The 13,591-nt window shown below is 50.3% G+C and overlaps 1 protein-coding gene across 2 annotated transcripts in view; it reads left to right on the top strand.

The window, feature by feature from the left end:
* The window catches only part of SLC29A1 (solute carrier family 29 member 1 (Augustine blood group)), a 94,002-nt gene extending 82,280 nt beyond the window's left edge, over window positions 1–11,722 (top strand). For both annotated transcript variants that reach the window (XM_040351791.1, XM_040351792.1), the window contains exons 12-13: window positions 1,178–1,377; window positions 11,179–11,722. In XM_040351791.1, coding sequence (XP_040207725.1) covers window positions 1,178–1,377; window positions 11,179–11,290 — 312 coding nt within the window. In that variant the 3' untranslated portion in view covers window positions 11,291–11,722. The remainder of the gene's footprint in view (window positions 1–1,177; window positions 1,378–11,178) is intronic.
* The last annotated feature ends 1,869 nt before the right edge of the window (window positions 11,723–13,591 follow it).

The raw sequence follows: 13,591 nt of genomic DNA on the forward strand, positions 1-13,591 counted from the left end.
TTGAGGACAGAGATTTCCCAGTCACTTTCTCTGCAGCCTCAGCTGCACTGGACAGTGAATGACTGGCAAGTGCTCTCTGCTTAGCAGTTTCCTGTTCACCCCCCCGGCAGCAGGGGGGATCTGCGGCACACTGGGTGATTAGGGTGTGCCCAGGCACACCTGGCACACCTTGTGCGCACACGCCTATGGCCAATTCCATAACACAGCGTGTTTTTTTAAACAAAACCTTTTCCCGTTTTCATTACATATCTTATTTTAGAGCCAATGACATCATCCCTGGGTTTATTTTGCTTCTCTATGCAATGCGAGCAGATCATGGCTGGTGGGAGGTGTCGGCAGAGTGCTGTACATAGCTTCCTGAAAACAAAAATGATATCTATTACAGTGGAACCTCGGATTGCGAGTAACATGGTTAAAGAGCGTTTAAAAACACAAGCACTGTGTTTTTAAAAATCCTAACTCGGTTTGCGATTGTTGTCTCGCAGGATTCAGGCTAAATCGGTGTGCAGTACCATGTTTGGCCTGAGATGGGGGGGGGGGCGCCGGAGCCGATCGGTGCTGTTCAGGGACGTTCGTAAAGACTCAGAAATACTCCGTTCCCGAGCCTTTCCGAGGTTTGCCAAGGTCAGCCGAGCTGGCCTCAGGCCTTTCTGTGTGTTTCCGAGGCTCTCCGGCGCCCCCCCACCACCTCTGGCCACACGCGGTATTGCATGCCATTGAAGTCAATGCGGAAAACTAATTATTTTCGTTTCCATTGACTTCAATGGGGAAACTCGCTTTGATATGCGAGTACTTTACGAGCATTCTCCTGGAATGGATTATGCTTGTAATCCGAGGTTCCACTGTACCTTTATTAGCCAGCAAACTCATATAGTGCGCTCCTCTGTTTTAGTGATGCTTTATTTTGGGGGGGGGGGCTCACTTCTAGGCCAATCCCCCCCCCCCCCCCCCAGCTGTCGTTGTCCTACCCAATGAGAGCACTTCACTGTCTTAATTAGAGTGCTGTAATTGGACAGGCTTTGGCACCAAAACAAAATCAGGGGGGGGCACAAAAAAAGTATCAGCTTGAAACCCGCTGACAGGTTCTCTTTAGCTGATCACATTGACACACAGATACAGCACACATGCCTATGATATCCAGTGATAATGGTGTGCTCCTCTCTCTCTCTCTCTACAGCCCGGGAAGGACAGTAAATTGCTCCCCATCATGGTGGCGGCCCGGTTCATCTTCTGGCCTCTCTTCATGCTGTGTAACGTCATGCCTCGCCATTATCTGCCCACACTACTGGCACACGACGCCTGGTACATTGGCATCATGATCGTCTTTGCCCTGTCCAACGGATACCTGGCCAGTCTCTGCATGTGCTTTGGACCCAAGTGAGTACCGATCTCCACCGCGCCCGAGCCTGTTACCCCCTCTTTGTATCCCTTATCAGTGCTGCCAGGGCCATCTTAATGGCATCATGGGCCCCTGAGCAAAGTAATGCACTGGGGGGCCCCTACCTGCTTGTACCAATTTACACACCTACTTTCCAGAAATAATGTATAAATAGTTGATAGAATTAAACATATTTTCATTAGTACTTTCTATAAAATCTATTGTACAGGGGGGAATGCAGAAGGGCACAGTACAGGGGGCAGTGGCGGCTGGTGCTCAATTTTTTTTGGGGGGGGGGGCAAACGGAAAAAAACAAAAAACTGCAGCCTCACTGTGCCCATCAAATGCAACCTCTGTGCCATCAATTGTCACCACTGTGCCATGCCATCAAACGCAGCCACTGTGCCATGCCATCAAACGCAGCCACTGTGCCCATCAATTGTCACCACTGTGCCATGCCATCAAACGCAGCCACTGTGCCATCAATTATCACCACTGTGCCATGCCATCAAATGCAGTCACTATGCCATCAATTCGCACCACTGTGCCATGCCATCAAACTCAGCCACTGTGCCATGCCATCAAACGCAGCCACTGTGCCCATCAATTGTCACCACTGTGCCATGCCATCAAACGCAGCCACTGTGCCATCAATTATCACCACTGTGCCATGCCATCAAATGCAGTCACTATGCCATCAATTCGCACCACTGTGCCATGCCATCAAACTCAGCCACTGTGCCAGGCCATCAAACGCAGCCACTGTGCCATGCCATCAAACACAGCCACTGTGCCATCAATTGTCACCACAGTGCCATGCCGTCAAACGCAGCCACTGTGCCCCTCAATTGTCGCCACTGTGCCAATTGTCACCACTGTGCCCCTTAATTGTCGGCACTGTGCCCATTGTTGCCACTCTGCATGTCACTGTGCCCTTTAATTGTTGCCACTGTGCCCATTGTCACCGCTGTGCCCTTTGTCACCACTGTGCCCATTGATGCCACTGTGCCCTTTGTCACCTCTGTGCCCATTGTCGCCGCTGTGCCCTGTAAAATGCACTTACCTTACTCCTTTCACATCCCTCGATGTCTTCTCCCGCCTCGGTGACGCTTCAGCCAATCAGGTTACCGATAACCAGAATCGGGGAACCTGATTGGCTGAGATGGCCGTCAGTCTTATCCAAGGAACGCATCCCCCGTACGTCCCGAGGATAAGACATCCGGGAGCCGAGGGCTGTACTCGGAAAGCCTATCAGAGCCGCTGGCAAATCCGGGACAGTTGGCAAGTATGATGTAATGCAAGATTATTGTGGAGCCCCCCATGTACCTGGGGCCCCTGGGCAGTGCCCAGGAGTGCCCTTGCTTTAAGATGGCCCTGAGTGCCGTCCCCTAATACTCAGTCATATCCCTGCTCTAGGGGCTGATGACAATACAAAGGAGCCTCACAATCAGGCTCAGGCAGATATTCAACCAAAATCACATTTCAAAGCCCATCGTCACCGGGTTACTGTACGCAAACGATGGGCTGCAAAGATTGGTAAACCATGCCTTGAAAAAGTATTCATACCCCCTTGAAATTTTCCACATTTTGTCATGTCACAACCAAAAAACGTAAATGTATTTCATTGGGATTTTATGTGAGAGACCAACACAAAGTGTCACATAATTGTGAAGTGGAAGAAAAATTATAAAAGGTTTTCAACATTTTTTACAAATAAATATGTGAAAAGTGGGGGGGGGGGGCATTTGTATTCAGCCCCCTTCCCTAACTAAAATCTAGTGGAACCAATTGCCTTCAGAAGTCACCTAAAATAGTAAATAGAGTCCACCTGTGTGTCATTTAATCTCAGTATAAATACAGCTGTTCTGTGAAGCCCTCAGGGGTTTGTTAGAGAACCTTAGTGAACAAACAGCATCATGAAGGCCAAGGAACACACCAGACAGGTCAGGGATAAAGTTGTGGAGAAGTCACATTTATGGCACATGTGAGGCTGCATTTATGGCACATGTGAGGCTGCATTTATGGCACATGTGAGGCTGCATTTATGGCACATGTGAGGCTGCATTGGTTGCAATGGTGAGGTTGCAATGGTAAGGCTGCATTGGTTGCAATGGTAAGGCTGCATTCATGGCAATGGTAAGGCTGCATTCATGGCAATGGTAAGCCTGTGCGTGTTAAACGCCGATAAATACTGTATATCCAAATAACACGCCCAAGCTCATCTCTTCAACACACACAGCCACAAAGGCAAGATTATTCTTGTTGGGCCATGTATTAGTGCTCAGACGAACACACTTATAGCTAGATTCACAGAGAGTTACGGCGGCGTATCAGTAGATACGCCGTCGTAACTCTGAATCTGCGCCGTCGTAAATTTAAGCGTATTCTGGAAACCAGATACGCTTAAATTAGGCTAAGATACGAGCGGCGTAGGAGTCTCCTATGCCGTCGTATCTTAGGGTGTATATTTACGCTGGCCGCTAGGTGGCGCTTCCGTTGTTTGCAGCGTCGAATATGCAAATGAGCTGGATACGCCGATTCACGAACGTACGTGCGGACGTCGCAATTAGTTACGCCGTTTACGTTAGAGATACGCCGGTGTAAAGATAAAGCTGCTCCCTAGGCGGCGCAGCCCATGCAAGGTATGGACGTCGGAACAGGCCTATCTTGCGCCGTTCGTAAAAAAACGTCAATCACGTCGGGTCACTAGTCATTAACATAAAACACGCCCCCCTGTTCATCATTTAAATTACGCGCGCTTACGCCGGCCCATTGATGCTACGCCGCCGTAACTTAGGAGGCAAGTGCTTTGTGAATACAGCACTTGCCTCTCTGACTTACGGCGGCGTAGCGTATATGCGATACGCTACGCCGCCTCAAAATTAAGCCAGTCTGTCTGAATCTGGCTATTAGACCGAATTTTAATGGTCCAAAGAATGTCAGGCAAAATAGTCGGCCCTCACGCATGTTCACTTCATCAAATCTGGCCCTCTTTGAAAAAAGTTTGGACACCCCTGTTCTAATGCAAACAGATCTTATTATGGCAACAATCTACCAATAACATTCTTAGCCCACGGAGGTGCCACATCAGCAGAGGGTTGTATTTACTAAGCAGAAAGTCCATTATGTGCCGGTAAATAATTGGATTCCAAGCAGAAGCCGCATGATATCATTCTTAATGAAGGAGGGGGTGCACATAGGGTGACCACATTTCCATACAGCCATTCAGGGACACCCCCCCCAGCAAGCAGCGGTCGGTGACATCACAAGGAGACAGTGCCGCCATATGACGTGGCCGAGAGGCCCCGCCCCTTACCTATTTAAGCATTTGTTTCATGTATGGAAGACCAACATTGCAGCTGCAGGCAGCCACTTAGATTCACAGAGTGTAATTGTTCTTGCGATGTTGGGCTAACATACATGAAACAAATGCAGTTTATCTCTAAGGAACTAAAGTTGTATATAAAACCCTGTACTTTATACCACAAATGAAATACAAATGACACAAGGGATCTGGGGTAAAAACTGCACATACACTGACCTACCCGACTACTACACTGACCTACTGTACCTGATCCCTACACTGACCTACCTGACCACTACACTGACCTTCCTGATCCCTACACTGACCTAATTGATTGCTCCATTGAAATACCTGACCACTACACTAACCTGATTCCTACACTGACCTACCTGATCATTACACTGACCTACCCGATCCCTACCCCATCCATTGGGGGAGCATGTCAGATCCCTGAGCTCTAAGGGACTAATGCTGGGACCTGTAGTCAGTGAGGGTGAGAGAAGGGGTGGGATAGAGAGAGAGAAGGGGTGAAAGAGAGAGAGAAGGGGTGGGAGAGAGAGAGAGAGAAGGGGTGAGAGAGAGAGAGAGAGAAGGGGTGGGGGTGAGAGAGAGAGAGAGAGAGAGAAGGGGTGGGGGAGAGAGAGAGAGAGAGAGAAGGGGTGGGGGAGAGAGAGAGGGGGTGGGAGAGAGAGAGAGAGAGAAGGGGTGGGAGAGAGAAGGGGTGGGAGAGAGAGAGAGAGAAGGGGTGGGGGAGAGAGAGAGAGAAGGGGTGCGAGAGAGAGAGAGAAGGGGTGGGAGAGAGAGAGAGAGAAGGGGTGAGGGAGAGAGAGAAGGGGTGGGAGAGAGAAGGGGTGGGAGAGAGAGAGAGAGAGGGGGTGAGAGAGAGAGAGAAAGGGTGAGGGAGAGAGAGAAGGGGTGCGGGAGAGAGAGAGAGAAGGGGTGCGGGAGAGAGAGAGAGAGAAGGGGTGCGAGAGAGAGAGAGAAGGGGTGGGAGAGAGAGAGAGAGAGAGAGAGAAGGGGTGGGAGGGAGAGAGAGAGAGAGAGAGAGAGAGAGAGAGAGAGAGAAGGGGTGGGAGAGAGAAGGGGTGGGAGAGAGAGAGAGAGAGAGAGAGAAGGGGTGAGGGAGAGAGAGAAGGGGTGGGAGAGAGAGAGAGAGAAGGGGTGAGGGAGAGAGAGAGAGAGAAGGGGTGCGGGAGAGAGAGAAGGGGTGCGAGAGAGAGAGAAGGGGGAGGGAGAGAGAGAAGGGGGGAGGGAGAGAGAGAAGGGGTGGGTGAGGGAGAGAGAGAAGGGGTGGGAGAGAGAGAGAGAGAAGGGGTGGGAGAGAGAGAGAAAAAGGGTGAGGGAGAGCGAGAAGGGGTGCGGGAGAGAGAGAGAGAAGGGGTGCGAGAGAGAGAGAGAAGGGGTGGGAGAGAGAGAGAGAAGGGGTGAGGGAGAGAGAGAAGGGGTGGGAGAGAGAAGGGGTGCGAGAGAGAGAGAGAGAGAGAGAGAAGGGGTGGGAGAGAGAGAAAGGGTGAGGGAGAGAGAGAAGGGGTGGGAGAGAGAGAAGGGGTGGGAGAGAGAGAAGGGGTGGGAGAGAGAGAGAAGGGATGGGAGAGAGAGAGAGAAGGGGTGGGGAGAGAGAGAGAGAGAGAGAGAGAGAGAGAAGGGGTGGGAGAGAGAGAGAGAGAGAGATAGAGGGGGTGGGAGAGAGAGAGAGAGAAGGGGTGGGAGAGAGAGAGAGAGAGGGGGGGGGAGAGAGATAGAGAGAGAAGGGGTGGGGGAGAGAGAGAGAGAGAAGGGGTGAGGGAGAGAAGGGGTGCGAGAGAGAGAGAGAGAGAGAGAGAGAGGGGGGGGGAGAGAGAGAAAGGGTGAGGGAGAGAGAGAAGGGGTGCGGGAGAGAGAGAAGGGGTGGGAGAGAGAGAAGGGGTGGGAGAGAGAGAGAAGGGATGGGAGAGAGAGAGAGAAGGGGTGGGGAGAGAGAGAGAGAAGGGGTGGGAGAGAGAGAGAGAGAGAGAGAGGGGGTGGGAGAGAGAGAGAGAGAAGGGGTGGGAGAGAGAGAGAGAGAGAGAGAGAGAGGGGGTGGGAGAGAGAGAGAGAGAAGGGGTGGGAGAGAGAGAGAGAAGGGGTGAGGGAGAGAAGGGGTGCGAGAGAGAGAGAGAGAGAGAGAGAGAAGGGGTGGGAGAGAGAGAAAGGGTGAGGGAGAGAGAGAAGGGGTGCGGGAGAGAGAGAAGGGGTGGGAGAGAGAGAAGGGGTGGGAGAGAGAGAGAAGGGATGGGAGAGAGAGAGAGAGAAGGGGTGGGGAGAGAGAGAGAGAGAGAGAGAGAGAGAGAAGGGGTGGGAGAGAGAGAGAGGGGGTGGGAGAGAGAGAGAGAGAGAAGGGGTGAGAGAGAGAGAAGGGGTGGGAGAGAGAGAGAAGGGGTGGGAGAGAGAGAGAAGGGGTAAGAGAGAGAGAGAGAGAGAGAAGGGGTGGGAGAGAGAGAGAGAAGGGGTGGGAGAGAGAGAGAGAAGGGATGGGAGAGAGAGAGAAGGGGGGGAGAGAGAGAGAAGGGGGAGAGAGAGAGGGGTGGATGAGAGAGAGAGAGGGGGATGGAAGATGAGAGAGAGAGAGGGGTAGATGAGAGAGAGAGGGGTAGATGAGAGAGAGAGGGATGAGAGAGAGAGGGGGATGGAAGAGAGAGAGGGGTAGATGAGAGAGAGAGGGGGATGGAAGAGAGAGAGGGGGATGGGAGAGAGAGAGAGGTGGATGAGAGAGGGGGATGGGAGAGAGAGGGGGGGTGGTGGTGAGTGAAATTGACCCCCTAAGCTGGCCTGCAGTCCTTCCTGTACACCCTGTCCCAGCCCCTGTCTGTGGGTAGGTGTGTGTGATGCACCTACCTGCAGACTGTCCTCTGTCAGCCTGTGTTTCTTGTTGATGATAGGCACAGCTGGAGCAGACGTTGGGGGAAGGTGTGCAGGCTCTGGGAGGATGTCACTGCTGGAGCAGACGTTGGGGGAAGGTGTGCAGGCTCTGGGAGGATGTCACTGCTGGAGCAGACGTTGGGGGAAGGTGTGCAGGCTCTGGGAGGATGTCACTGCTGCTCAGGTCTTCTCTCACTCCCTCTGGCGCTGTTCCTTCCAGTCAGCCTCCTGCTTCTCCCCGGGGCCCCCACTCTCTGTTCTTCTCAGATGATGCTGCTGCTCTCCCTCTCAGATCAGAAGCTGTGTCCCTCTCTGGTATGTCAGGGGGCAGCCTCGGAGCTCAGCTGCTTTGGGTCCCAGGAGACAGACAGAGCAGAAGCGCGGAGGTTGGAGGAGGAAGTGAAATCCTCCCGCGCTTTCAGCTCTGAACCAGGGGGTGCACTGCAGCCTGTGATGTCACTGGTTGCCACACGCCAAGCGGCTCTAGCAACCAGTGAGCACAATTAAAATCAGGTGGAAGTGGTTTTGCATGCTGCAGACAGCGCTACCGCGGCTCAGACTCTGCCGAATTCATAATGACTTTACCCAGTGCTTCATTCCGGGACATTGTATTGTCCCGCAATGAAGGCATCCGGGACCAGGGACACAGATGCCAATTAAGGGACAGTCCCGGGCAATCCGGGACACGTGGGCACCCTAGGTGCACATCCACAGAAAGCTACACAATGGGGGTTATTTACAAAAGGCAAATCCACTTTGCACTACAAGTGGACTTGAAATTGCACTTAAAGTGCCCTTGGAAGTTCAGTCACTGAAAAGATCTGAGGGGGACATGCAAGCAAAGTAAAAAACAGCATTTTATCTTGCACATGATTGGATGATAAGATCAGCAGAGCTTCCCCTCATTTCAGATCTACCCCTCAGATTTACAGCGACTGCACTTCCAAGTGCACTTTCGGTGCAATTTCAAGTGCACTTTTATAGCTGGATTCAGAGACGTTTACGCCGGCGTATCAGTAGATACGCCGTCGTAACTCTGAATCTAAGCCGTCGTAAATTTAAGCGTATTCTGGAAACCAGATACGCTTAAATTGGGCTAAGATACGAGCGGCGTAAGTCTCCTACGCCGTCGTATCTTAGGGTGCAATATTTACGCTGGCCGCTAGGTGGCGCTTCCGTTGAGTACGGCGTATAATATGCAAATGAGCTAGATACGCCGATTCAGAAACTTACGTGCGCCCGGCGCTTTTTTTTTTACGTCGTTTTCGTAAGGCTTTTTCTAGGGTAAAGTTAGTCGAATAAATAGCTGGCCTAGCCAATGTTAAGTATGGCCGTCGTTCCTGCGTCGAAATTTGAAAATTTTACGTCATTTGCGTAAGTCATCCGTGAATGGGGCTGGACGTAATTTACGTTCACATCGAAAAACCAATACATCCTTGCGGCGTACTTTGGAGCAATGCACACTGGGATGTGTCCACGGACGGCGCGTGCGCCGTTCGTTAAAAACGTCAATCATGTCGGGTCACGAGTCATTTACATAAAACACACCCCCCTGTTCCTCATTTGAATTAGGCGCGCTTAGGTCGGCCCATTTACGCTATGCCGCCGTAACTCAGGAGGCAAGTGCTTTGTGAATACAGCACTTGCCTCTCTGACTTACGGCGGCGTAGCGTATATGCCATACGCTACGCCGCCTCACGAATAAGCCAGTGTATCTGAATCTGGCTATTAGTTTGCACTTGTAGTGCAAAGTGGAGTTGCCTTTAGCAAATAACCCCCAATGTGTATGAAGATGACACCATTGACAAGAGCAGTCAGGACGCTCTCTACATTGCAGATAGAGAAAGGAGCTGTGTGTTAGTGGGCATCCTGACTCTCCTGCTCGCCCCCTCAAGAGGCTTTCTCCACACCAGGGAGAAAGCCTCGCATTACTGTGTGGAGTTACAGACAGAAGAACAGGAAGTGAGGATTTCTCAGAAGAAATAAGGACATTTAAAAGCAAAATGGAAGGATGAGGTAAGTGAAGCAGGATTGCACTAAGGTACAGGAAGATATTTAGGGAAAACATTTTTTTCCTTTACAACCCCTTTAACCACTTAAGGACCGCCTCCTGCACATATACGTCGGCAGAATAGCACGGCTGGGCACAAGCACGTACATGTATGTCCTCTATAAGTGCGCAGCTGGCGGGCGCGCGTCCGAAGCTCCATGACCGTGGCCGCGGGACCCGCGGACCCGATCGCCGCTGGAGTCCCGCGATCGGTCCCCGGAGCTGAAGAACGAGGAGAGCTGTGTGTAAATATATGTTCCCTAATATAGGGAAACACGATCAATGATGTCACACGTCCAGCCCCGCCCCCCTACAGTTAGAAACACGTATGAGGTCACACTTAACCCCTTCAGCGCCCCCTAGTGGTTAACTCCCAAACGGCAAATGTCATTTTCACAGTAATCAGTGCATTTTTATAGAATTTTTTGCTGTGAAAATGACAATTGTCCCAAAAATGTGTCAAAATTGTCCGAAGTGTCCGCCATAATGTCGCGGTCATGAAAAAAATCGCTCATCTCCGCCATTAGTAGTAAAAAAAAAATTATTAATAAAAATGCAATAAAACTATCCCCTATTTTGTAAACACTATACATTTTGCGCAAAACAATCGATAAACGCTTATTGCGATTTTTTTTACCAAAAATAGGTAGAAGAATACGTATCGGCCTAAACTGAGGAAAAATGTTTTATATATTTTTGGGGGATATTTATTATAGCAAAACGTAAAAAATATTGAATTTTTTTCAAAATTGTAACTTTATTTTTGCTTAAAGCGCAAAAAATAAAAACCGCAGAGGTGATCAAATACCACCAAAAGAAAGCTCTATTTGTGGGAAAAAAAGGACGCCAATTTTGTTTGGGAGCCACGTCGCACGACCGCGCAATTGTCAGTTAAAGCGACGCAGTGCCGAATCGCAAAAACTGTCCGGGTCCTTTACCTGCATTTTGGTCTGGGGTCTTAAGTGGTTAAGTGTGTCCTAGGAAGTGATTATAACTGTGTGGGGGCGGGGCTACCTGTGACACAACAGTGATCCCTGCTCCCGATGAGAGGGAGCAGTAGATCAGAATAGGGAAAACCCAATCACTGGAGTGAATAAAGGTCGGACTTTGCGGCAAGGCAGAAGTATATATAAAAATAATTATTTATTACAAAAATAGAAAAATACAGAAATACAAAAATATAGCAATGAAAAAATAATAAATAAAATAGAACCATCTAGATTAATGGATCTTATTTTGGAGCAGTAGATCAGTGTCCTGTCACAAGGCAGAACAGGGAAATGCCTTGTTTACACAGGCATCTCCCCGTTCTGCAGCTCCGTGACACGATCGCGGGACACCGGCGGACATCGAGTCCGCGGGGTCCCGCGGTCCCAGAGCTCGCGGCAGGGGCGCGTCGCGATATTCAAAGCGACGTATATATACGTTGCTTTGCGCAGCCGTGCCATTCCGCCGACGTATAAGTGCGTGAGCCAGTCAGCAAGCGGTTAAGTATTTTTTTTTATCACAGTATCAGAGCCTGTTGTATGCTGCATTTCCCCCCCTGACGCCTCTGACTTCTCTTTGCAGGAAGGTGGATGGATACGAGGCAGAGACAGCCGGGGCCATCATGGCGTTCTTCCTGTCGCTGGGCTTGGCGCTTGGAGCCGGTTTCTCCTTCCCTCTGAGGATTTTGGTCTGAAGCGCCCCACCGATGCCTCTCTGACACCCAGCGGAGTCCAGTGCTACCTCGTGTGCGTTCAATGCACTTACTAAGCAAAGTTATCCTATCGCATTACTTACCACGGCGCGGAGTGTGGCCCCCGCTCTCCACAGTGAGGTGGAGCCGCTAACTCTACCACCACCTTTTCTGTTTACCTCTATAGACCTCCTACGCCCTCTTCTCCTGGGCCTCACCCCGCTGGGACAAATAAGAGAGAAAAGATCACCGCTCAAGGATGCCAATGAAGAATCTCCTCACCAAATCCGAAGCCACGGGTGCTGGCGATGCCGAGGATAATCCAAAATGAAGGAAGGTCTTCTGGACAGCCGCACTCCGAAACCCGATGCTTTTATTGTAAAATGAAAAACACAGGATACGTGCCAAAGCCAGCGGGGTACCAACTGACGCATTTCACACTAAACTTTAGTGCTTAATCATGATTAAGCACTAAAGTTTAGTGTGAAACGCGTCACAGCAAGCGGGGCACACGTTGACGCGTTTCACACTAAACTTTAGTGCTTAACCACTTCAGGACCGCCTCCTGCAGATATACGTCGGCAGAATGGCACGGCTGGGCACAGGCACGTACAGGTACGTCCTCTTTAAGTGCCCAGCCGTGGGTCGCGAGCGTGCGCCCGCGACCCGGTCCGAAGCTCCGTGACCGCGGCACCCGATCGCCGCTGGAGTCCCGCGATCGGTCCCCGGAGCTGAAGAACGGGGAGAGTCGTGTGTAAACACAGCTTCCCCGTTCTGCACTGTGGCGCCGTCATCGATCGTGTGTTCCCTTATATAGGGAACCACAATCAATGACGTCACACCTACAGCCACACCCCCTACAGTTAGAAACACAGATGAGGTCACACATAACCCCATCAGCGCCCCCCTTGTGGTTAACTCCCAAACTGCAATTGTAATTTTCACAGTAAACAATGGGGTAGATTCAGAGAGCAATTACGCCGGCGTATCCATAGATACGCCGCGTAATTGCTAAGTAGCGCCGGCGTATCTACTTTCTGTATTCAGAAAGCTAGATACGCCGACTTTAGCCTAAGATACGACTGGCATAAGTCTCTTACGCCGTCGTATCCTAGGGTGCATTCTGACGCAGGCCGCTAGGTGGCGCTCCCGTAGATGTCAGCGTAGAGTATGCAAATTGCATACTTACGCCGATTCACGAACGTACGTGCGCCCGGCGGTAGTTTTTTACGTCGTTTGCGTACGTCGTTTTCGTCGTAAGGCTGCTCCTGCTATTAGGAGGCGCAGCCAATGTTAAGTATGGACGTCATTCCCGCGTCGCGATTTGAAAATTTTACGTTGTTTGCGTAAGTCGTCCGTGAATGGCGCTGGACGCCATTTATGTTCACGTCGATACCAATGACGTCCTTGCGACGTCAATTACTGCAATGCACGTCGGGAAATTTTAGGGACGGCGCATGCGCAGTACGTTCGGCGCGAGAACGCGCCTAATTTAAATGATCCACGCCCCCTACGGGATCATTTGAATTACGCGCGCTTACGCCGGCCCCTTTTACGCTACGCTGCCGCAACTTTACAGGCAAGTGCTTTGTGAATCAAGCACTTGCCCGTAAAACTTGCGGAGGTGTAACGTAAATGTCATTCGTTACGCTGCCGCAGTTTTGCGCGCCCCTACCTGAATCCACCCCAATGCATTTTAAATGCATTTTTTGCTGTGAAAATGCCAATGGTCCCAAAAATGTGTCAAAATTGTCCGAAGTGTCCGCCATAATGTCGCAGTCATGAAAAAAATCGCTGATCGCGAAAAAAAAAAATATTTAATAAAAATGCAATAAAACTATCCCCTATTTTGTAAACGCTATAAATTTTGCGCAAAACCAACCTGATAAACGCTTATTGCGATTTTTTTTTTTACCAAAAATATGTAGAAGAATACGTATCGGCCTAAACTGAGGAAAAAACATTTTTTGTTTATATATTTTTGGGGGAAATTTATGATAGCAAAAAGTAAAAAATATAGAATTTTTTTCAAAATTGTCGCTCTATTTTTGTTTATAGCGCAAAAAATAAAAACCGCAGAGGTGATCAAATACCACCAAAAGAAATCTCTATTTGTGGGAAAAAAAAGGACGTCAATTTTGTTTGGTAGCCACGTCGCGCGACCGCGCAATTGTCAGTTAAAGCGACGCAGTGCCGAATCGCAAAAACTTGGCCGGGTCCTTTAGCTGCCTAAAGGTCCGGGTCTTAAGTGGTTAACCTATGATTAAGCACTAAAGTTTAGTGTGAAACGCGTTGGATTGTACC

The sequence above is a fragment of the Rana temporaria genome, chromosome 4, assembly GCF_905171775.1.
Source record: "Rana temporaria chromosome 4, aRanTem1.1, whole genome shotgun sequence".
Taxonomy (NCBI): Eukaryota; Metazoa; Chordata; class Amphibia; order Anura; family Ranidae; genus Rana; species Rana temporaria.